At 31.8% G+C, this 22,691-nt stretch overlaps 2 protein-coding genes and 1 long non-coding RNA gene across 4 annotated transcripts; 1 reads left to right on the top strand and 2 right to left on the bottom strand.

Annotated features, from left to right (window-relative positions):
* Positions 1-612: 612 nt before the first annotated feature.
* On the bottom strand, positions 613-14,191 carry LOC143064034 (glycerophosphocholine cholinephosphodiesterase ENPP6-like). Of its 2 annotated transcripts, XM_076236537.1 has the most exons (11): positions 14,056-14,191; positions 13,004-13,175; positions 12,193-12,333; positions 11,514-11,708; positions 7,370-7,574; positions 6,607-6,758; positions 5,745-5,916; positions 5,070-5,365; positions 4,267-4,410; positions 3,804-3,912; positions 613-792 (listed from the first exon to the last, which is right to left on the bottom strand). In XM_076236537.1, the coding sequence occupies exons 5-11, from the start codon at positions 7,557-7,559 to the stop codon at positions 662-664; spliced, it is 1,194 nt and encodes a 397-aa protein (XP_076092652.1). In that variant the 5' UTR covers positions 7,560-7,574; positions 11,514-11,708; positions 12,193-12,333; positions 13,004-13,175; positions 14,056-14,191; the 3' UTR covers positions 613-661. The 2 variants fall into 2 exon arrangements, with proteins under 2 accessions (XP_076092652.1, XP_076092653.1); XM_076236538.1 differs by lacking the exons at positions 11,514-11,708; positions 12,193-12,333; positions 13,004-13,175; positions 14,056-14,191 and adding an exon at positions 8,902-9,120.
* On the top strand, positions 9,121-10,011 carry LOC143064035 (uncharacterized). Its single transcript, XR_012975170.1, has 2 exons — positions 9,121-9,362; positions 9,703-10,011. It is a non-coding gene; the product is annotated as an uncharacterized LOC143064035 (long non-coding RNA).
* Positions 14,192-18,382: 4,191 nt separating the features above from the next.
* LOC143064037 (U6 snRNA-associated Sm-like protein LSm2) lies at positions 18,383-22,682 on the bottom strand. The gene is made up of 4 exons (XM_076236540.1): positions 22,664-22,682; positions 20,110-20,177; positions 19,454-19,544; positions 18,383-18,970 (listed from the first exon to the last, which is right to left on the bottom strand). Exons 1-4 carry the CDS (start codon positions 22,664-22,666, stop codon positions 18,842-18,844), a joined length of 291 nt encoding a protein of 96 aa, XP_076092655.1. The 5' UTR covers positions 22,667-22,682; the 3' UTR covers positions 18,383-18,841.
* Between the last annotated feature and the right edge of the window lie 9 nt (positions 22,683-22,691).

Consider the following 22,691-nt stretch of genomic DNA (forward strand, 5'->3'; position numbering starts at 1 on the left):
TGTTGGTCAAGTGGTTTTTTTCTCCAAAAACTAAATATTTGTATCGAAGATTCCCAAATTTGTAGAAAAATTAAACCTTAATGAGAAAGGTGATGTTGCAATTTAGGATGACAAATAATAATCAGTGCAGTGTGTTAAAAAAAAATTTATGTAAAAAAAATATATGTAACTCACCAAATATTTTGAAGACCTTTTTTAAGTGTAAAAAAATAATGATTTTAAAAAGCTGTTAAGTCAAAAATTTTGGATTTTTTTAGATTCCAATTAATGAAAAGAGACGTGCATTATCCTTTTTCATGTGAATAACTAGACAAAGGTCGTATTTTCTTTTATCCTTTATTCTCTTGATTGAATGGAGTAGTTGTGAAGTTGGATTCCAAGGTGTGTGCCACTTTCGAAGTGCATTTTCTATGTAATTCACAAAACAATAATTTAAAAACAATACTATATTGATTGAGGCTTTGTATGTTGGAGCAACAAAATAAGTATCACAAGTTATCATTCACAAGTTACCCAAAATAGTTATTTAAAGGATGCCATCCGACTTTACACAATGGACAAGCACCAACCACCGTATAAAGAGTTGCGAATAAATTTCAACAAAGAATACCATTTCATTATTACGTATTTATTCAAACTAAAAAAAGGTGATACACTATTTTCAAATAAATATATCTTTGACACTAGACCAGTTGCCCTTATGTGGAAGAGGTTGAATTTCAAGTGCTTTGCACATCACTTGATATATATCTACTGCTTTAACTGGCCCATTTTTAAAGTTCTTTTTAAAATCTGAAAAGAGAGTAATAATATGAAATAGTTTAATACTTAATTCTTAAAACTACGAATTAGGAAAACAATGAAGTATACAGACGACTGGGTATATGGAACAAGCTATAATGTGGATTCATTATTATTCGATGGATACCAATTTTCGTAGACTTCCTTGGTAAAGGCGAGCCACGAAATTAAATGTTAAAAAAATGTCTAATGCTCTATAGGCATGTTTTCCTACTTTTGCAAAACCATGAGATCAAATATCATGTATGTTTTCCTTAATCCATGATAATAGGTACCCAAAAAAATGAAATAAATCCAGTGTAAAGAACAAAGTAACAAGATGAATAAGACTTAAAAATGATAATAGAAATCAATTATTTATATGGATTTGTTCTCAAAGTATTCAAGATTGCAACTCAATGCACACCCACAATATTTAATATCTTAGAAGTGTTAAGCTATCTCGCTTCTGAACCTATACTTTATTTTTCAGAATATAACAACATGTTGTTTAAAAGATGATATAGAAGAACTAACAAATATTATTGCACAGTCATTGAAATAAACCCCAAAAAAAGGCTTTAGGATGCCTGAATTATTCAACAGGTAAATAAATCAAAAACAACAGCAGTTGCAATCTACACACATTAAGTAACATAGTGTTCACATTAACTTAGAATTTATTGATTGATTGATTGATGGTGGCATCAACCCAATAAAAAAATTGTCTGCACTCTTATAAGACCTTGTTGATAGCCTTTGATATAATTTTTAAAATGCCACAAGATATGTAGGTGTGAGAGTGCTTCAAATGAAAATTTTCAAGGGGCATAACTCCTTTAATGATGTGTGTTTGTTTAGCTCTGATTCTCAAATTTGCTGATATAAATCTATGTTATAAGTTTCATATATATCTACCAAGAACTGTACACTTCAGAATACAAACAATGCAAAATTCTGTTTTAAGAATACTAGTGTCCAAGAAAAGTATCTTCTTCAAAAAAATAATTTATATTTGCTGATTTGCCAACTTGTAGCATACATTGCTGTTATAATCTTTAAAATAAATTTGATAATAATCTTCCAAATAATATTGGCAACTCAAAGGAACAAAACTCCTTTGAAAATAGTATGTTGGCACTAATTTTGAAATTGGAGACATAGGTTATATACAAGGATCTGAAAACTTGCCTAATTTCAGTCATTTTGAGATAACCTAAAAGTTGGTGTCCTTTTTCTAAAATATATTTTTCAAAATCACATAACGAAGCATGCTCATACTTTATAGCCTCATCGAACTTGTATGACTGCTGCATCGCATTTACTTCATGAATTTTCCTACAATTTTCCTGAAATCATTCAAAGCAATTAAGGGGAGGAAACAATGAAATGATTTTAATGACTCAAAACGAATAATTTCTCAGACATCGTTAACATTTCTTTCGACTTTGAAGACAAAACTTAAAACCGGATGTTTAACATGTATACTTTAATATAAGTTTCATAAATATTTGACAATTATACACACGAAAGGTTTACAAGACCAGACACACATACAGATGGACATCGTGTATTTCTAATTCCCCCTGTACTTTGTTTATCACGAGATTAAAAAAGGGAAGTTTGAACAAGAATGTGTCCATAGTGAACTGATGCCCCTCTCTCACTATCATTTTCTATGTTCAGTGGACCATGAAATTGGGCTCTATACTCTAATTTGGCATTAAAAATTAGAAAGATCATACCATAGTGAACATGTGTACTAAGTTTTAAGTTTATTGGACAACTTCATCTGAAACTACCTTGACCAAAATCTTTAACCTTAAGTGGGACAGCTGAAGGGAAAAACAAACAGACGCACAGACCCAAAAACATAATGCCCCTAAGTGGTGACTATGTATCTTACATTTGGCCTGTAAACAATTATGTGCGAGGTAAATAGGATGTACAAGATTTTCTAAATTTACAATTATAATGTCATTTGTCAACAATTCCTACTAACAATTCAGAACCATATTTACTTAAAAAATACAAAATTTCTTTGATGCAACTGAACTTGGTTTTGTCAATACTTCTTTTACAAAATTAAAAAAATCTGCAAAAATTAAGAAGATCCTACAGGTGTCAATAAATTTCAACAAAGATACAATTTTCAGAGTTGAACAACTTTTTCCCTTCAAAAACAAGCATGCTAACCATTATTTAATCAAAGATTTTTACCTCAAACTGAACCTTATCTTAAATCATCAGAATGACAATTTAACTTGAAATTCTATTGACTATACTAATTGAAGCTGAGGTATCAACTTGTTTAATAAAAGGAATTTTCTAAATCTTCTTGTTGTGGACCTTGTTATTTTTTGTCTAAATACTTTGAAATTAAGAAATCAGTTATTTTAAATGGTTTATACAGGGAAAACTAAATCATTTCATGATTTAGAAACATTGAACAAAGACCCCATAAATGTAATGTTTCTCAAAGTCCACATTTTAAACTTACATTGTGATGAGTTTAATAGAAAGATTGTCGTCGTCTCTAGATAAACAAAAGGTGGATGATTCTGCGTTTTATGATCATCAGAGGACGCTCTTTTGGTGATATCAATTGACTTTGCTATCTTGCGCGAAATTTTTAAAGTGTTAATTTCAATAGTTAGTTTGTACATTAGTTTAGAATGGTCATTAGTGCGAATAATTATTTTTTAAGTGCATCTCACGCTATGTTCCACTAAAAAAGTCTAATATTTTCTTTAGAAAATTCGCAATAAATAATTGATATTTCCATTAAAAACAAGTGAAATAATTTCTGATGCAAATATTATATATGATAAGAAATAAGTAAAAGTTAACAAAAATATGTAAACACTGAATTATTAACCTACATAATAACAGTAGTTTTTTGTGCATTTGTGTTACAGTAAATATCAAATATAGCTTAATGATACTCGGTGTACGTCTTCTGAATATTAAATTCGATTTAAAAATAATTAATTGAAAAAAAAAATAAAAACCATTAAACCTACCTGGGCCACAAGCTAAAAATATACCACCCATATCTTTCTCTGCATTATCATATCCGTGATGTCCTTTAGCAGGTCCATCGCTATATTTGTCTATGCTTTGTCCTGAAGGCTACAAAAGTCTGTATATTTATAACATGATCTATGTGTTCTTTAAATATTTATTGACTTTGAATCATTGCTGAAACTATTGAATATATCAAAATTGCTGATCTGTATAAGGCATGTCGTTGCGTCGTTCTATGTGAATGTATAAGGGACAATAAAACATAGAAAAAATCTAAATATTGAAGTCAAGACTTTCATTATGATCCTGAACAGCTGATTGTTTCTTACATACTGGTACTTAATAATCAAATAAATGCCAGAGAGTGCAATATATTGACCATCGTGTATTTGCATGACTTTATTTTGTTTCTTTAAAAATATATATTATTTTGAATATACTATAAAGTAAGAAACTCACAGCTAAAATATACCAACCAAGCTCTGCTACAACAATTATGGGTGCTACCAATTGACTATTTTTATAACGCCATCTTTCTGGTAAATTTTCCTTTTTGTAAACTGTTATATGCTTGTTGTTCATTTGTCGTAGATTAGAATACACCTAAACAAATAGTAATGAGTTGAGGGTCAATATCTGCATAACAGGTATTCAAAATTAATGACATACTGTAAACGAAAATCGGTTTAGAAGCAAAGCAAAAAGACATGAATAAAACACAGCAAAGACTAATGAATCAAAAGATAGAAAAAAAATATAAACACTTCTTCAGGAAAGTTGTGGGGTATACGTCTATGCGACTGCAACCAGAAACCCCCAAAAAATATATAAAAAACATTCAAAGGTCAATTTACAGTCTTCAATAGATAAATATATATGTAATAAAAAAACTAAACTCTAAATCACTCGTAATAGAAGTATAACTTATCCAAAACTTATAAATCATACTTCTTTAACCCCAAACTTTTAAATTAGCAGACAACGTTAACATTTGACATAAATATGGATGGGTATGGTCATTATTTTCTTTTCAATAAAAAAAAAAAACATTTGGCTTATAATACACAAACTTATATATAAGTAGGATTCAATATTTCAGAGGACTTTGCAGGATTATTTTTCCGTTAAAGGGAATACATTGTCTAAAGTAAGGAGGTTGGTGTCAGTAACCAACTAGTGATTTCCGAGAATTTGGGTTCGATTCTTTTTTGGAAAAAGTTAAGTTGATGTCTAAGCTTTATGATTAGAAAATAAATACTTACTTTTTCTAATTTTCCTTCTCTTGGCCATATGCTACATACAGCTCCTTTATCCCTGACAGCTTCTACATCCGCATATCCTATATGATCTGATATATCAATAGTTCTAGACTCAGAAATTTCTGTCATTCCATGGTCAGAAAATATAACTATATTTACTTTGTCCTCTAAACCTTCCTGTACTAACATATCTAACATTTGTTTGATAGCTTCATCTGTTTGTCTGATAATGTCTTTTAACTCTTTTGAGTTAGGACCATAACTGTGTCCCCCATCATCTACTACATCCACGAATACACCTGAAAAGAGAATTGGTGGTTTCATGCGTTTCACGCTGCACGGCCTCTTTTTAATACTAGTAATACAATGATTAGTTGATGGATTATTTGTTGTTAAACATCTGGTAGTAAATGTTTCGTAAAATCTAAGCATCCTATAAAAGCTAAGTTAACTATTTCAGAGGAAATTACACATGTTTCTGGATAACTCCACAAGAAACTCTCCAAACAAAACCATTTTGGAAGCTACACACCTTAAACTGAAATAACACATCAGCTTTGCCTGTAGTAGCTGCAATTTAGTTTTAGTGTAATGCAAAATTCATACACAGAAACTTCGCAATCGAAACATATCATACAATTCGTGCTAGTGATAATTTACTGACAAAGCAATCCGTACCTGCCATGTCTATTTTATCAGTTTTGAATTTGTTGAAAGCTTTCTTTAAATTCTTCATCATATGGGGAATCATTGGCCACTCATCAACGCCCATTTCATCGTAAAATGTTGATGTCGTTCCTTTGTTTGGGATATGTCCGCCAGGCCACTCAAACATATGTGTTCTCTTTTCCTAAAAATAATATATATACTAAAGTTAATATATTACATTTCTTGTATGGTCATGGTCAGTTTGAGCTGATCAAAACATACCGTTTTCATGGAGTTACCGTGAACACATACATACATGCATCTTTGGTTTATCATCTTACTCATCAATTATCCGTATTCACCTTAGCCATTTACATAATATATTATTTGGGACAAAATTGAACCTGGTCAAGTTTAAAGAGCCTTTATATCAATGTTATGTTTTTAAACTGTATTTCTGTGCTCTTTGTCGATTCTCTTATTTTAGTCTTGGTTTAAACATGACCGCACTAAAGTATTTAGGTTTTATAAATGGTCATTAGCATACCTCTGAGTAAAGTACATGTGTTTTTTTTATTGCTTGCATATCTCATTTTAATAACATGAAAGCACTCGAACAATACATTCTTATAGTGGGTTCCCTTGTATAACTGTTTTAATTCGGAAGTTGGTCGTGTAGGCGGGACACCATTGAAACCTGTTATTCTGGCATTGAAACCGAAAGCAATACAACAGTGAGATTTCATGTTCCTGCATTGAGTTCGTATGCGTTACAATAATTAATGAGACCAAATTTTCTAGTATCTAGTGCGTAAGTTTTGACACTGTTCTTATTTAGACAGCAAGCTTTTCATTTGAAATTTCACGTTCTGGCAAAATTATATTTACTCACCTGTTTTACTGCAGTAATCCAAAGAGGTTCAGCACCTTCAAACCAGTGTGATTTTTTCGATTCAGCGGTTTCCATCTTAATTTCAAAGCTGTTTCCACGTTCTTGATTCCACATAAAATTACCAACAAATCCATGATTTTCAACATGTAGTCCTTTTAAAAGACAATTTCATGTCAGAAAACTAGAAACTTATGATGAATTATTTCAATAACGAACATTGATATTTGAAATACTAAGGCTTTTCTACCTCAGGAATAGATAACCCTGAGATGTATTTGGCAAAATTTTAGGAATTTTGTTCATCAATGCTCTTGAACTTCGTACTTTATTTAACCTTTATAACTTTTTTGGATTCGAGCGTCACTGATGAGTCTTTTGTAGACGACACGCGCGTCTGGTGTAAAAACAAATTTAAATCCTAGTATCTATGATGAGTTTATTTACAAGGACATACATTTGCCGTGTATCTGTTCTGTATATCGATCATTACAAAAATAAAGACAGCTAACATAAATATGTAAAATATGTCAAACCTTCTTTATTAGAAATGGTAGTCCAGTTCGACAGTATGCATTTGAATTAGAAGATCTATAATACAAGAACGAAAGAGACAAAAAAAGGCAAATATCAAAAAGCTCATTTCAGCTAGATAAGGCTGAAATTTCTGTAAGTAGGTATAGCTTTTACGTTCGAATAAATTATGTTATGCTTTGAATTACACGAGATAGCCAGCACAAAAAGTAATCTTTACATTATTTTTTACCTGTCATTATTGAGTAATAATTTGGATATGACAATGAGGGAAAATCAGGAACCATATAATCTGATTTTATCCCTTGTCGAAACAGCTGTTTAAATCCTGGCAGCTCTAGACCATGTATGTCAAAGTAATCCCAACGAAAACCATCAATTAAAAGCACCAATAACTTCTTCGTCTCTCTTTTGTCTGTCATTTTGGTATTGAAAAGCTAAAAACATAAATAATTGCTCAATATTTCTATTCATTTATTTTTATTTTTTATGTTTCTTGTATTTCATCTTACGGTTTAGAAATGTATAAAAAATAGAGTACGACTCTGTCTTTTTTACGTGGTGGAGGTTTAGTTGAGATACAAATTTCCATCTTTATCGTACGATATACCTCAGTCATTGAAAAAGTAAACATGTATTTTTTCAACAATAAAAAATTCAAAACCTTATAATTAGTTTAAATTGATTATAATTGGAAGATTGAATAAACAACATAAAAATAAATTATCAAAAGGTCTGTTATTGTCACTTTATATTGTGAAAAGTTAAAGTTCCAGCACATATTTTTTTACATTACCAGCATCTTATATAGGCTGTGGGTAATTACGCATTAACTCAATAAGGAGTTGCATCCTTACTATATATTGGGAAGGATTTAAAATGGTCATGTTCTAGAAAATAGTAAAGTAACAAAAATAGCGATCTCCAAGTAAATCCAAATCGGGAAGTCGCTTATACAATTGCATAATTAAAAGCTCAAACAAATCAAACGAAAGGAAAACAACTACTATATTCCTAAATTGGTACATGCATTTATTTATGAAGAAAACGGTGGATTAAACCTGGTTTTATAGCTAGCTTAACCTCTTACTTGCATGACAGTCTCATAATGTTCCATTAAATTGATGACAATATGTGAACAAAAAAGAAACCTAATAGGTAAAAAATAAAGGGTTTAGAAGTCAACATTATGTTATAATCATAATCACTATAAAAAAATTATGTCAACAAAGAAAAACAAAGCACATAAGCAAAATGAAAGACAAACATTTAAAAAACAAATGACCACAGCACAACAATGCATTGGCTGGACGCATAAGTACCGAGTCACGTAAATAAAATACCAAAAAAGGACTAAATAATAAAGGTTAATAATGATTTACAAAGGCAAATGAAAGAACACCATAATACGTTATATTAAGATGATAAGCAACATCAGTACAATTTGAATTTCAAAACCATCATGTATTATTTGTGAAGCTGATACAGAATATTTATAATATTTTTTAGAAAAAGCGCATCATTGACATTTAGAAAATATGCTTGCATTGGTAACGTTTTAATTACACACAAAATGTCTGGTTCTTTCATACACAAAAAGTAAAATATAGATTTCCGAAAGACTACGTATGAAATCTTATGAAGTCTTATTAGAAGGTTGTACACAAGTTATTATTCTGAATGCAAAATGATAATTAATAAAGAAAGACTATACCGATACATTGTATTATTACTATGTCATTTTGATGTAAAAACCGTACTTACAACGCTTGTGGTGACCTTCTAATCTGATAATAGAAGTTGGAATTCCTCTGTTGTCAACAAATTCTGATAAAAAGAATTGATTGTACGACTACTTTGGCTATTTACCGATAACTATGTGGCCAAAAGTTCCATCTCTTTGACGGCGTTATCCATGTTATCTGTTTCAAATCCTTTTAAATTTAATATTGTCTAGTGAAGCAGATACATATCATGGTCAAGACAGAACTGACCAAAATAGATTATCTAAATATACATACAAGTGTGGACACAGATTTGTGTTGTCTACGGGGCGAATTTTCATAACGACTTGTTCGGGTGGATTACGGTGGGTGCTAGACAAATATTATGCCACATCAAAATCTAAATTTTGTTATGTTGTTTTTTGGGCGAATATGGACACTGTTTTACATTGAAATTGTAATACAGATACTTCAGGAAGTCACAAAATTATAACTATGAAGGTAAACTTTCCAGAGAAACACTTTAACTTTCCGTCATGTTTAACTCCGCCACATTCTGTATGTAAGTGTCTGTCCCAAGTCAGGAGCCTATGGTTGTCGTTTGTTGATGTGTTACATAATTAATTTTCGATCATTTTTTAACATAGATTATGCCGTTAGTTTTCTTGTTTGAATTGTTTTACATTTGTCATTTCGGGGCCTTTTATAACTGATTTTGCGGTATGGACTTTGTTCATTGTTGACGGCTGCACGGTGACACATATTTGTTTATTTCTGTTTCATTTGGGCTCTTGTGGAGAGTTGTCTCATTGGCAGTAATACCACATCTTTTTTTTTTTAGGAAATCGTTTTTTGTCTGCAGCTGCTGACAAAGCAATCATCAAGCTTTCAGACGTTCGACTTTTCAGAAACACCTAGAATTGAGATAGAAAATTTGCGTAATTTCATACCTGCAACATTTACAAAAGATGAGATCATGGATAAAATGTCTACAACGACTTGACTGAAAGCTGTTGCAGAACGCATGAAATATTCCCACCATATATTGAATTTTTAAATTACAGAAGAAACCTTATATAAATTTATCAGCTTTAAACAAATAAATTTCTTTATATTAATGTTCGTTCAATAAATGTCCATCTGTTCAACTGGACAGTTATTATATGTCTACTCTGCATACTTCACTACCAAACAATTTTACCATAGAAAAAACCCTCCCGATATGATCTAAAGGATTTCAATTTATTTGTGTTTGTTTGTACGAAATCATTTTATTTAAAAGAATTAGATATATAACAATAGAATCATTAATTCAATCAGTAAAATACAGAATTTAAACGACATCTTTGAATGATAAATTGTCGAATCTTCTACTTTTTATTAATGCGGAGACCAGACAAAATCTTTCCGATGAAATCTCTGATGGCTGGATTCTTCAAATTTGGCAGTTTGTCTGAAAAAAAATGCACTATAAAACTTGTTTATGCCAAAAACAACTGTATTCTTTATAGGATTAAACGCCTTTCAAAAGGAATTTATTGGTGTATAAACTCGACCAATTCACTCTCAAACAAGACTTTTATGATATGTATGTGAGTGACTTGGTACAGTTTATACACCAGTAAATTCCTTAAAACTTATAATTCTTTTAAATTGGAGATAAGGAATATATTTTTTCACACTTGTTAGCTCTATCACACGTAAATTGTGTATTTATTTTATTGAATAGACCTGGCGCATGAATATATTTGTTGGTTAACGCAAAAATATGTACTCAATGAAATTTGCTATCTGATAAAAAAAAAAAAAAAAAAAACTCTTATTATCATTCAAACGATTTTTTTTTGAATATTATTTTATTTAACGATTAACGTGAGGTGAAAAAATTTTTGTTAACGTCAAGTTTTATTATCGCCGCCAACTTGTTTACATTGGTTACGAAAAGAAGTTCGGTCAACGTCGTCTATCGAAAAATAACCAACGTCAAGATCAACAACCAGAAGTTTTCTCGACCAATCATATCAACGTATTCCATAATATGCAAATCATATAAGAATTATTATTATATAATTTGATATTTACTTTAAATTCATGTCCACTCTGTAAAATACAGACACATGTGTTTATCATTTATTAGTTCAAACATTTGTATTTGCAAGAATAACAAATTTGATTGAGATAAAGAGACGTTGTCTCCAAATGCAATTATAAGCACAAAAATATTTCAAAATGACGAAAACATTATAGGATTGTATGTACAAAAAAATAAGATACATGAAAAAAATAAAATATATAATATTTTGAATATATAAGATAAAAGTAAAGTGCGGTGGGTTTAGTGAGTGAAATGAACTGTCGGTAACTGCTTGTACTCTCAGACAGGTTATTTGTGTCATTTAATTTTTGCTATTGATATAATTGCAAAGTTAAACTTGGGTTTTATTACTACTTGAACTGTAACTTTAAAGCCTTTAATTGCAACAGATCACAATGGTGCCGTGTGTGATTGTTGATGAGGCGAATTTTGTGACCATGTCCACATTTAGGATTGTAGTTAAAAATACAGTTGTTTTGGCTTGAAATTAAAACATGTCGCGTAATTTTACAATCATGACAAGATGTAGTGAGAGATCATTGCAGATTAAACCTTACCAACAGAATTTTATGTGAGGTCTTGAATTTCCGTCTTTCTCAGAGCTTTTATATGTTCTGTATTTGTAATTTCTCGTTACTTTCATTCCCGTTTTTTCTGATTCATGTTGGTCATTACTGGTTCATCAAATACTAGTAGTTCATTGCTGATGTCATCTTGTTCGTTGTTGGTTTTAATATCTTCCTTGGCGTGATCTTAAATATGGGAAGAATAAAAAAAAAATGAATGAATCTTTTTTTATTTGCATATCTGTTTGACCTTCAGCGTCACTGATGAGTCTTATTGTGCGAAACGCGCGTGACGGTGTGGCGTATCAAATTATAATCCTAGTACATTTGATAACTTTTTGCTTCACAAACAGGAAATATAAACAGAACTCTAACTGATTTGTTTTTCGCAGTTTGGCATTAGTTATATTGTTTAATAACATGAGTTTGTAAAATAATAGTAAAATAACAGCCAAAGCAAAAGATGAAGTTAGCAAATGTGTTTATCAAGAGGTCCGTTACCTCTAGAAGAAGTTTTTAGCTTAAACAATGATCCTTTTTACATGAGCTATTTTCAACTGCGTTTAAATTTTTCATTATTTATCGATTTCTTATTTTTAGTGTAGTGTAGTGCACCTCCTTATACATACATAATATAGTCACTATCAACAGTTTTTTTCCCAACACAAACCTATTACTTCACATGGAACGCCTTCTTCCTCAGGATAGTGATAGTCCCCTCTCATATTTTCAATATCTTTCCAAAAATTTAACTCTAGAATTGACCCGGCCTCTTTTTTAAATTCGCCAAGCAACTTCTTGGTTGCAGCCTCTGAAATAAAACAGACAGTTCATTTCAATCACTCAATCAATTATATTATCTAATACAGCTCTATTAGTTACTTTACTATTAAAGTGTACAAAAATCATGTCCAGTTTTTGGCTTAGATGTTGATGCATAATCAGTATAGGTATTTAAAGGGAATTACACGTCAAAGAACGTATTTTAATCTTTACATCAGAAGTAAAAAAGACGCCTACAGGTACAAATTCATGATTAAATGTACTTCAAGTTTATGAAAAAATGTCCAAATTGCATCAGTTTAGACATATTTCAAAAAAGCTTTACAAAATTCATGATAGTTCGGGATTCTGTACTCTCATCCAAAACTTAAGCAAAGTCAGATCGAAGTCTTATTTTTTAAAATTCTTACGCTATTCTCTTTTTATAGTAACCGCCTATTATTATAAACTGGAAATACTATTTTTTCTCTTTGGTTAAACCTGTGTGTCTTAAATTATGATATAAAAAAGAAGATGTGGTATGATTGCCAATGAGACAACTCTCCACAAGAGACCCAATGACACAGAAATTAACAACTGTCATCGTACGACCTTCAACAATGAGCAGAGCCAATACCGCATAGTCAGCCATGACAGGCCCGGCCGAAATGACAAATGTAAAACAATTCAAACGAGAAATCTAACAAGAGAAAACAAACCTGTTCTTCTGTACAAATCTTCATAATTTCGTCTGTAAAGGTCTTCCTTCATTTTTTCCGTTTTCGCACAAAATTCTTTGTCTCCATCAGCGTGTGAATCCTTTTTTAGATGAGATTTAAGCCCTTTCTTCTCGGATTCTAAAATCTCCTTTGCATTATTGAAGTGATCCATCTAAAATGGACCCGCAAAAAATAAACCATGTTTCTTCAAAAACATAAATCCTGGCATCAATTTTTCATAAGTTGTATAACAAAAAGAAAAAAATGTCTGATGCAGTTTTCAGTCGTTTTACGTTGCTAACAAAAACCGACGTCAGTTCTTCCGAAAAACAAAATCTATTTAGAAAACGATTGAACATGTCATTCAACTTTTCTTTTATCTGTCTATGTAATGGAAAGGAATGAGTATGGAAATCTGAACAAGTTTGCTTAATGTATCTGGTTTCTTTTCTTGAAGATAACAACATTGAAGATAACAAAATTGAAGATAACAACATTGAAGATAACAACATTGAAGATGACAAAAATGAAGATAACAACATTGAAGATGACAAAAAATGAAGATAACAACATTGAAGATGAAAAAAATGAAGATAACAAAAATGAAGATAACAACATTGAAGATGACAAAAATGAAGATAACAAAAATGAAGATAACAACATTGAAGATGACAACAATTTCGGTGGAAACGTAATTAAAATATTGCTACAGAAGTTATTATAATGCTGCAGCAACTTTCTTAAATTAGTACTCATATCTATATATAATGTTTCATCTTTTTTCTATTCTAAAAATGGCAGTTATGCTAAATGCTGTTGCATCGTTATACTTAAGCGTGAACAAAATACCTGCTGAACAGTGGCGGATCCAGGGGGGGTTCCGGGGGTGCGCACCCCCCCTTTATTTTTGCCGATCAATGCATTTGTATCGGGACATATGTTTTGCACCCCCCTGCACCCCCCCCCCACTTTTGCCCTGGGTTAGCACCCCCCCTTTCGAAAATTCCTGCATCCGCCCCTGCTGAAATACTTTTTTTAGTTGAATAACATACCTTTTTTACAATTATTTGTCCTTTTCACAATAAAGCCGTCAGGTATGATTGGTAAAACTGTTATAAGTTTCGTAAAAGAATATGTAGCGATTCGTGTGTTTTTACAACGCCGTTAAGACGTTGCCAGCGGACTTATTGTGACGTTCTTTAGATTGTTCACTATACACTTCCGGAGAGTAACTGAAACTGCGCAAAACAAGCTGCATACCTGCATAAAACAAATAATGCGTCACAATATACCATTTAAACTTAAATCACTTACAATGAGAGGAGAAAACTTGCAAACACGCTTTTTTAAGACATTTGTGTTAGCTTACAGGGATGTGCCACTAAGTTAACGGTTTGATAAGACATTTTTACTTTTTTTTAATGGACAGTTGCGCCCTTTTTAATTGGCATTTGCGCTGTTGTTGTATGTAAAAAAGCTCAAACGTCCTTTGTCAATTTATGCGTGCATTTAATTAAGTTTATTGTGGGAAAAAAGTACACATTGTATCTATAGGCGCATGAAGTTTACACTTATTTTTTCCCCGTGACACGGTGAAGACATTTGCTCTTCAAATACTAGTACTATGTAACTTTAATACATGACCTAAATTGACCGCATATTTGCGGTTTTTACATAGAATGTGTCAAAGAGACAACAATCCGACAAAAGAGCAGAAAACTGCCGAAAACCATCAATCGGTCTTCAAAACAGCGACAAAATCCGCAACCGGAGGCGTGCTCCAGCTGGTCCCTTAAAAAAATATGTACTAGATAGGGATAATGGACGTCACACTAAGTAAACGCCGAGATATATATATAAATAAACTAAAATTAAAAAGCATACAAGACTTACAAAGGCCATAGGCTCCTGACTTGGACAGGCGCAAAGATGTGGCGGAGTTAAACATGTTTTGTGAGATATCAACCCTACCCCACTACCTCTTAATTTACCAAAGTCTAATGAAAGATTTTTTTAAAGTTATCCCGTACAAGCCACAAAAATCATATCAAAAATGATACCAGAACATTTTTTTTCAGGTAAACAATAGAGAAAATATTTGTTTACGGTGATGTTGTTTATAGAGCCTCTGAAATTAGATATGATCAATGCTATAATTAAGCTCATTTGAATGAATTTGATTTTATGACCGTGTAGTAAATTCTTTGAATATTGACTTCATGGTACAAACCTTGAGTTTAATGTTTTCAAAAAATGGAAAAATTACTAAAAGTGATTGGCTTAGATAGTGGAAACAAAATTTGGTCGACACCATATCCATACTGATATTTTGAAATTTCACCATCATGCTTTTCTTACTGCTTATGAAGTCTTTACACGATTTCCATTTGCTTTGTACTGATTAAATTCTTATTCTTGGAAAACTTGGTTTATTGATTAGTTGGAACTGCCTTCCTTTTCCCACACATTCTTTATGTGCCTGTCCCAAGTTAACAGCCTTTAACTCAGTGGTTGATGTCTCTCTTATTTTTCCTTTCTTTAGTTTTATCAGGTAGTTGGTTTTCTCTTGTTTACTTGTTTCCCATTTTGTCATACTGGTGCCTTTTATAGGCTACTATATGGTATGTTTTTTTCTCATTATTGGAGACCATACATTGTCCTATAGTTGAAATATCATCCTTGTCCTTTGGTCTCTTGTTAGTGCTCTTAAGCTTTTTCTCATTATTGAAGGCCATACATTGTCCTATAGTTGATATATCATCCTTGTCCTTTGGTCTCTTGCTAGTTCTCTTTAGCTTTTTGTCATTATTGAAGGCCATACATTGTCCTATAGTTGATATATCATCCTTGTCCTTTGGTCTCTTGTTAGTTCTCTTTAGCTTTTTCTCATTCTTGAAGGCCATACATTGTCCTATAGTTGATATATCATCCTTGTCCTTTGGTCTCTTGCTAGTTCTCTTTAGCTTTTTGTCATTATTGAAGGCCATACATTGTCCTATAGTTGATATATCATCCTTGTCCTTTGGTCTCTTGTTAGTTCTCTTTAGCTTTTTCTCATTATTGAAGGCCATACATTGTCCTATAGTTGATATATCATCCTTGTCCTTTGGTTTCTTGTTAGTTCTCTTTAGCTTTTTCTCATTATTGAAGGCCATACATTGTCCTATAGTTGATATATCATCCTTGTCCTTTGATCTCTTGATAGTTCTCTTTAGCTTTTTTTCATTATCGAAGGCCATACATTGTCCTATAGTTGATATATCATCCTTGTCCTTTGGTCTATAGGTAGTTCTCTTTAGCTTTTTCTCATTATTGAAGGCCATACATTGTCCTATAGTTGATATATCATCCTTGTCCTTTGGTCTCTTGTTAGTTCTCTTTAGCTTTTTCTCATTATTGAAGGCCATACATTGTCCTATAGTTTATATATCATCCTTGTCCTTTGGTCTCTTGTTAGTTCTCTTAAGCTTTTTCTCATTATTGAAGGCCATACATTGTCCTATAGTTGATATATCATCCTTGTCCTTTGGTCTCTTGTTAGTTCTCTTTAGCTTCAAATTGTTATCTTTTTGAACATGCATGAAACATTTGCCAGTGGACCTTAGAAAACTGACAATCAATAAATCTATGTTAATTTTTATATTTTTGCTTGATAATTATTCTTCTATATTAAAAAAAAACCATGCGAACTTTTTAAAATCTCTATGGGGTGTTTATGCAACAATTCTAACGGTTAAAACTTTCAGTGTTCTCGTGTTTCATGGTTCCCCTCTAGATTGTACCAGTAATGTCAGATCTCTTATTTTTTTCTTACAATTTATGATGAATTTGTTTTGTTGCACAATTCCTGTACTCTTGTTTTTTGTGTAGAAAAAAAGTACAAAGCATCACAGCACAATCTTTTTTTTTGTATAGGAATGACTGACTGTAAACCTTTTCCATATTTTGACAAATAAAACACATTTATCAAGCTTGCATTGCTCTCTTAATTGTGGGATGCTATAACACAAGGTGGTGTAACTGTTCTTGCAGATTTTCACAGAAAGGAGGAAATATGCATGTAATTTTTCTAAAGAAGGCATAGTGTGTGTCTGGATCTTTTCAACTGCTGAGAATAAACTTTCACAATCTTGATCGTCAGGGGAAGTAATTCAATATTCTCACAAAGACTGAAGTGTTCTAAGCCTTGAAGGATTTCTGGTGAATAGATGTACTTCTTTAAAATGTTAGTGGGGTCACCATAAACTTTGAAGCATTTGTTGCAGAGGAAAGTTAAAATTATAGTTAGCAGTGGCAGATCCAGCCATTTGAAAAAGGGGGGTCCTCAACCTAGGAGAAAGGGTTTCCAACCATATGTCCCCATTCAAATGCATTGATCGTCCAAAAAAAGGGGCTCCAACCATGAAACCCTCCCCTGGATCCGCCAATGGTTAGCATTTTGAAAACCAGCCATTTTCTACTTACTTATATAAAGCAACACAAGTTTCTTAATTAACTAAGATAGAGCCATTTAGCTAGTGATAATTCATTCACAATGATCACATTTTTCTATTTTACACAAAGACAGAGGGAAAGAATTAACTAAAAATTCCCAAATGCTTCTTACAAAGTGAAATTTACAATTTAGTGATTAATCAGGATGAATTAGTAGAACATAATTCCATTGATCAATCATTCCTGGGTTACAGAAGAGAGTGCATCCCTTGCCTATGGCTAAACTGCATCTTAAATACACATTAGTAGGTCATTTGCTGAAGTAAGCATTTTAATTAAAAAAAAAACAAATCCTCCATCACCATAAAAATGAAACAATGAACCTGTATATGAGAAATCTTTCCTATCAAACTTGTATGTTTTGTGGAACAATCCATAATACTAATTGACTGAGGAGTAAAAGAGAAGAGTACATACTATGGTGCTGTATGCAAATTTTGTGATGTCTATATGTTGGATTTTTTTTTAGAGTTCAATAAATACATAATAGTAAAGACACTTGTCTATTGTTGAAGACCCAATGTTGACATCAAAATATCTTTTATAGATTTTGTGCTGTTGGCTTGCTGTTTTAGAAATGTGTACCTCATATCTTTTTATTCCTATATACTATAAAACATGAATCAACAATACCAAATTAATTTAAACTTTATGTTTGATATGAAATTAGATACATCTTTGAATATGATTGATCTTTAAAAATACATTTATGATACAATGGAAATCTTTCTCTTCCCTCTTTTCATGAAGTTTTGATAGAGAAATTTGGCTTAATACAAAATCAACAATATGTTTTCCTCACTATAAAATACTTTTATCAATTACACACAAAATTATCGTTTACAAGGACTTTTAAACTGGCTATAAGTTGATGAAATGCATTAAAAAAAAAAAAAAATTAAGATGTTTGTGCAGCATGCAATCCTAAAATTTATCATGTTGGCATATGATGAATGATTTCTTATTACTTACATATTACAAAAGAAAATGAAAAGTATCTTGATCAATGTTGACAGATGAGATTCATTCTTTGTTTAAAAAAAACCAATAATGATATATAAAACAGCATTTTATTTTGCACTTTCATATTTGTCAATCAATAATTATTTTCAAGATACAAAATATATCTGGTTTCAAAACCAGACATGTTGACCTACATCACTACACAATAGACCTTTTCTATCAACACAGTCGTTAATACAGGTCGGTATAAAATATTATTCACAAATAGTTCCTGAGGTTTCAGAACTCTGAGTCAGGACTTCTGATAGAATTGTTCCTGTTAATTCCATCTTATAAAAACAATATTACATAGTTATTGCACCAATAAATACAACTGTTTATTCATCTCTGTCTATTCTGAGCTGCCTCTTTTCTTGCTGCATCTTGTAACAATTGCGTATCACATTCATCTGCAGGTAACTGTACATATCTAACTACTGAACCTCTAATAAAACAATTCTTCACTGATAACTGAAAAACAGAGCATGTAACTATTAACAATTCATTTTATACAAATCTTACTTATTGTATTTATAATTATTAAAGATATCAAAGTAAACAAGTTACAGTTTTCTATGAATTTCAAGATTCACTCAAAAAGTACCCTTCAAATAAAACTAGCAAATCAGACACTTTTCCCCATAAGCACATTGTTTCCATTATATATCAAACATTTTTTACTTGTTTTGATTTGGATTTGTAAATTAACTTTAATACTGCTTATAATTTAATCTCAGTAAATAGTATCACAATTATAAATCGTCATCTTAAGTGGATCATTCTTTGAATTATGCTTTTTGTCTCCTCAGTATTTCCAGCATCGAGTTCATTTGTGCAACTTTTGATCTGAGTTAGGCAATCATGATTGAACACTTTGTGGGTATTATTTAGACACTTGATCAGCAATATAGATGTAAAGTGTAATTGTTTAGTAACTGATAAGAAAAGACCTACCATATGTGGATATTTATCTGGATCTGTCACCTGTATGTCTGTTAATTTAATATTCAGGAACTGATCTACTGAATGTAATGTACCACATATGCTACAAAATAAATAACATTTAAAGCAACACTATACATGAAAAATATTACAAAACATAGTACATGTATGGACAAATAATTTAATACTAAATGGTGTATAAAATCTCAATTTTGGAATATAGTTCCTGTTCTTCATTAAAGCTAATGCTCATTTTATTTTAAGCAGTTATGTTTAGTTCTATTATTATTCCTGTACTTCAGACTACTGTCTTAGAATTACTGTGATTAACTGGAACAACAAAGTATTTGAAGTTTTGTCAAATACATCAACATGCAGAAAGAGGCTCATCATTACAAGTTCATTATTCAGATCAAGACCAAATATCAAATTTTCCGATAACTCTGAAAAGAAATATGAAACAAAGGCTAGGGACAAAGCAAAAGGTGAATGCAGTTCACCAACCAGTTTGTACATTTGTATTTAGGGCCTGGGATGTTTATTAACATGATAAAAATAACATATGTGCCATGTGGTGTGATAACCTATAAGACAAGTTTCCACCTAAGACCAAATCTTGTGAATGTAAGCAACTTTAGTATCTGTCTTTATTATTCTTGGATTCTTACCTCAAATCATTCTTTAGTTCCACAACAACATCTTTACCAACTAAAGATTTGAAGAAAGAGTAAAACAACTGAAATCAGAAAAAAATAAACATTCATTTTTTTTACATAAATACATGAAATAAGGCCGTTAGTTTTCTCGTTTGAATTGTTTTACATTGTCTTATCAGGGCCTTTTATAGCTGACTATGCGGTATGGGCTTTGCTAATTGTTGAAGGCTGTACGGTGACCTATAGTTGTTAATGTCTGTTTCATTTTGGTCTTTTGTGGATTGTTGTCTCATTGGCAATCATACCACATCTTCTTTTTTATATGATTAATATGTATAAATTCATTCATATTTTGATACAATTTAAATTATAGAAATGTGATTTGATTGCCAATGAGACAATTTTCTCCAATTTTAATAAGCTCTGACAACAAATGAGAAGCCAGGATGTAAGCAACAGCACATCACTGTCAGATATTTTGTATTATGAGGACAAAATTTTACAGGAACCCTGAGGGATGTCCAGTAATATCAGACAAAAAGGATAAGGTGTTTAGTCAATACCTTAGGGATCGTCTATTGGAAATCTATGAATAACAATCCATGACAAATCGCCCCACTGGCAAATCACCCCACACCTAATCGCCCCACTTCCTGAAAAAATCGCCCCACTTATGAAAAAGGGTAAATTTCCATTGAAAATATGTTGGATAATTTTGCTCCATATATAAAAAGGGTAAAATTCCCTCTGAAATAAGGTCTGCCAAATGCAACTCGTCCCACTTGTGAAAAATAGATAAATCCTGATGAATTTAATAATGCTAACTCGTCCCACTTGATGCAAAAGATGTAATCCCGTTGTATATCTATGTTCCTACCGCACTCATAATTAAAATCAATACCTATGAAAACCTTAGATAAACATGCTTTCCTTGTTTGAATTGTTTTACTATAGTCATTTTGGGGCCCTTTATTGTAACTTGGATGAAGTGTTGTTACATAGGCACTCATACCCATCTAATTATATCTATTTTGTAGTTCTTTTCTTTTTGTTGAAATAAAGCAGAAATAAATGAGTATCAGTATTTCCGAGAGTGACATGAATGCCAACTAGCCCCACTTGTGTAAAATAGAAAAGCCCTAATGAATCGAGTCATGCCCCTCATAGCCGTTTTTAAGTGGAGCGAGGTGGTATACCAGAAAATTATATAATATATTCATCTAGATTTTTACTTTATCATTAATAAGTGGGGCAAGTTTGCTGGAGAAAAATTAACAGGATTTAACCGTTTTCACAAGTGGGGCGAGTTGGTAAAAAAGTCACACTGGCACTTGTCTCAGAATTTTTTTCCCTTGTATACCTTTATATAGCACAAGGTACTTAACTCGCTATTTTGAAAAATGTCGTACGGTGACGAAATTCCATTAAAAATGCCGGGTCTCGGCTGTCAACCCCACTAAAACTTGTTATGCCATAAATCTAAATGAATTTATCTTCACAATGGTGTATAACACGCCTACTGTTGTTGTCGGAATCATCCGTAGCAATCCTACCCAAGTATGTCATTCGTAATTATTTCGTCAACCTACACAAAATTGGCAATACACGTCTCGCAGTTAATGATTAATTATAAAAATTGTTTCAGAAAAAACTGTTAGTTTTTGTATGAATAGAACTTATCATACAGTTAGTGAAATTGAATAATATACCATGAAAAAAATGTAACAAGTGTCGTTTGTGGTATGTCTAATAAGTTACAAATTTTCCCATGACGTCAATGTCATGCAGACTCTCTCTTGACTTTAAGTATGAAATGAAACAAGATCAGATAACTCAGAGAATCATTTAGACTATCCCATAGAATTGACCAATCGGAAACCGAGACATACAAGGAAACGTGACACGTTTATTGCCAATTGTTCAGCGGGTTTGCAAAATTATTACGATTGACATACTTTGGTAGGATTGCTACAGATGATTCCGACAACAAATGTAGTCATGTTATACACCATTGTAAAGATAAATCAATTTAGATTTACAATACAACAAGTTTTAGTGGGGTTGACAGCCTATAAAGCGGCATATAACGGAACTTCGTCACCACCTGACATTTTTCTAAAATGCAAGTTACGTACCTTGTGTTATATAACGGTATATGGGGAAAAAAAATTCTGAGACAAGTGCCTGTGGAAAAAGTGGGGCGATTTGTCCTGCTTCCATGAAGTAGATGTTCTTACACGACCTGTGTCGGACTAACTATTTATAAATAGGTCGTCGGGCTATTGCAGTGTCGAACTAAGAGGGTGTGGGGTAGTTGGAATTAAGAGGCGACCCAGCTGGCCTTAGTTACTGCGTGACGCTCATCACCAAAGTGACACCGAACTTTTTACAGCAGAAAATGGTAAAATAGATAGCTTGAGGCCATGAATAAACTTTCAACACAACTCCTCCTATACACTTTATAGTGTCAAATAGAGCTGATGGGCTGGCACAGCTTAAACATTGAAAGATGAACGTTATTAAATGGAAATCAAAATGTAAAATTTTCATTCATGCTTTTACCCACCATTTTGGATTTTTATCTCGTCATGAAG

Source organism: Mytilus galloprovincialis, chromosome 2, assembly GCF_965363235.1.
Source record: "Mytilus galloprovincialis chromosome 2, xbMytGall1.hap1.1, whole genome shotgun sequence".
In the NCBI taxonomy this organism is placed as follows: Eukaryota; Metazoa; Mollusca; class Bivalvia; order Mytilida; family Mytilidae; genus Mytilus; species Mytilus galloprovincialis.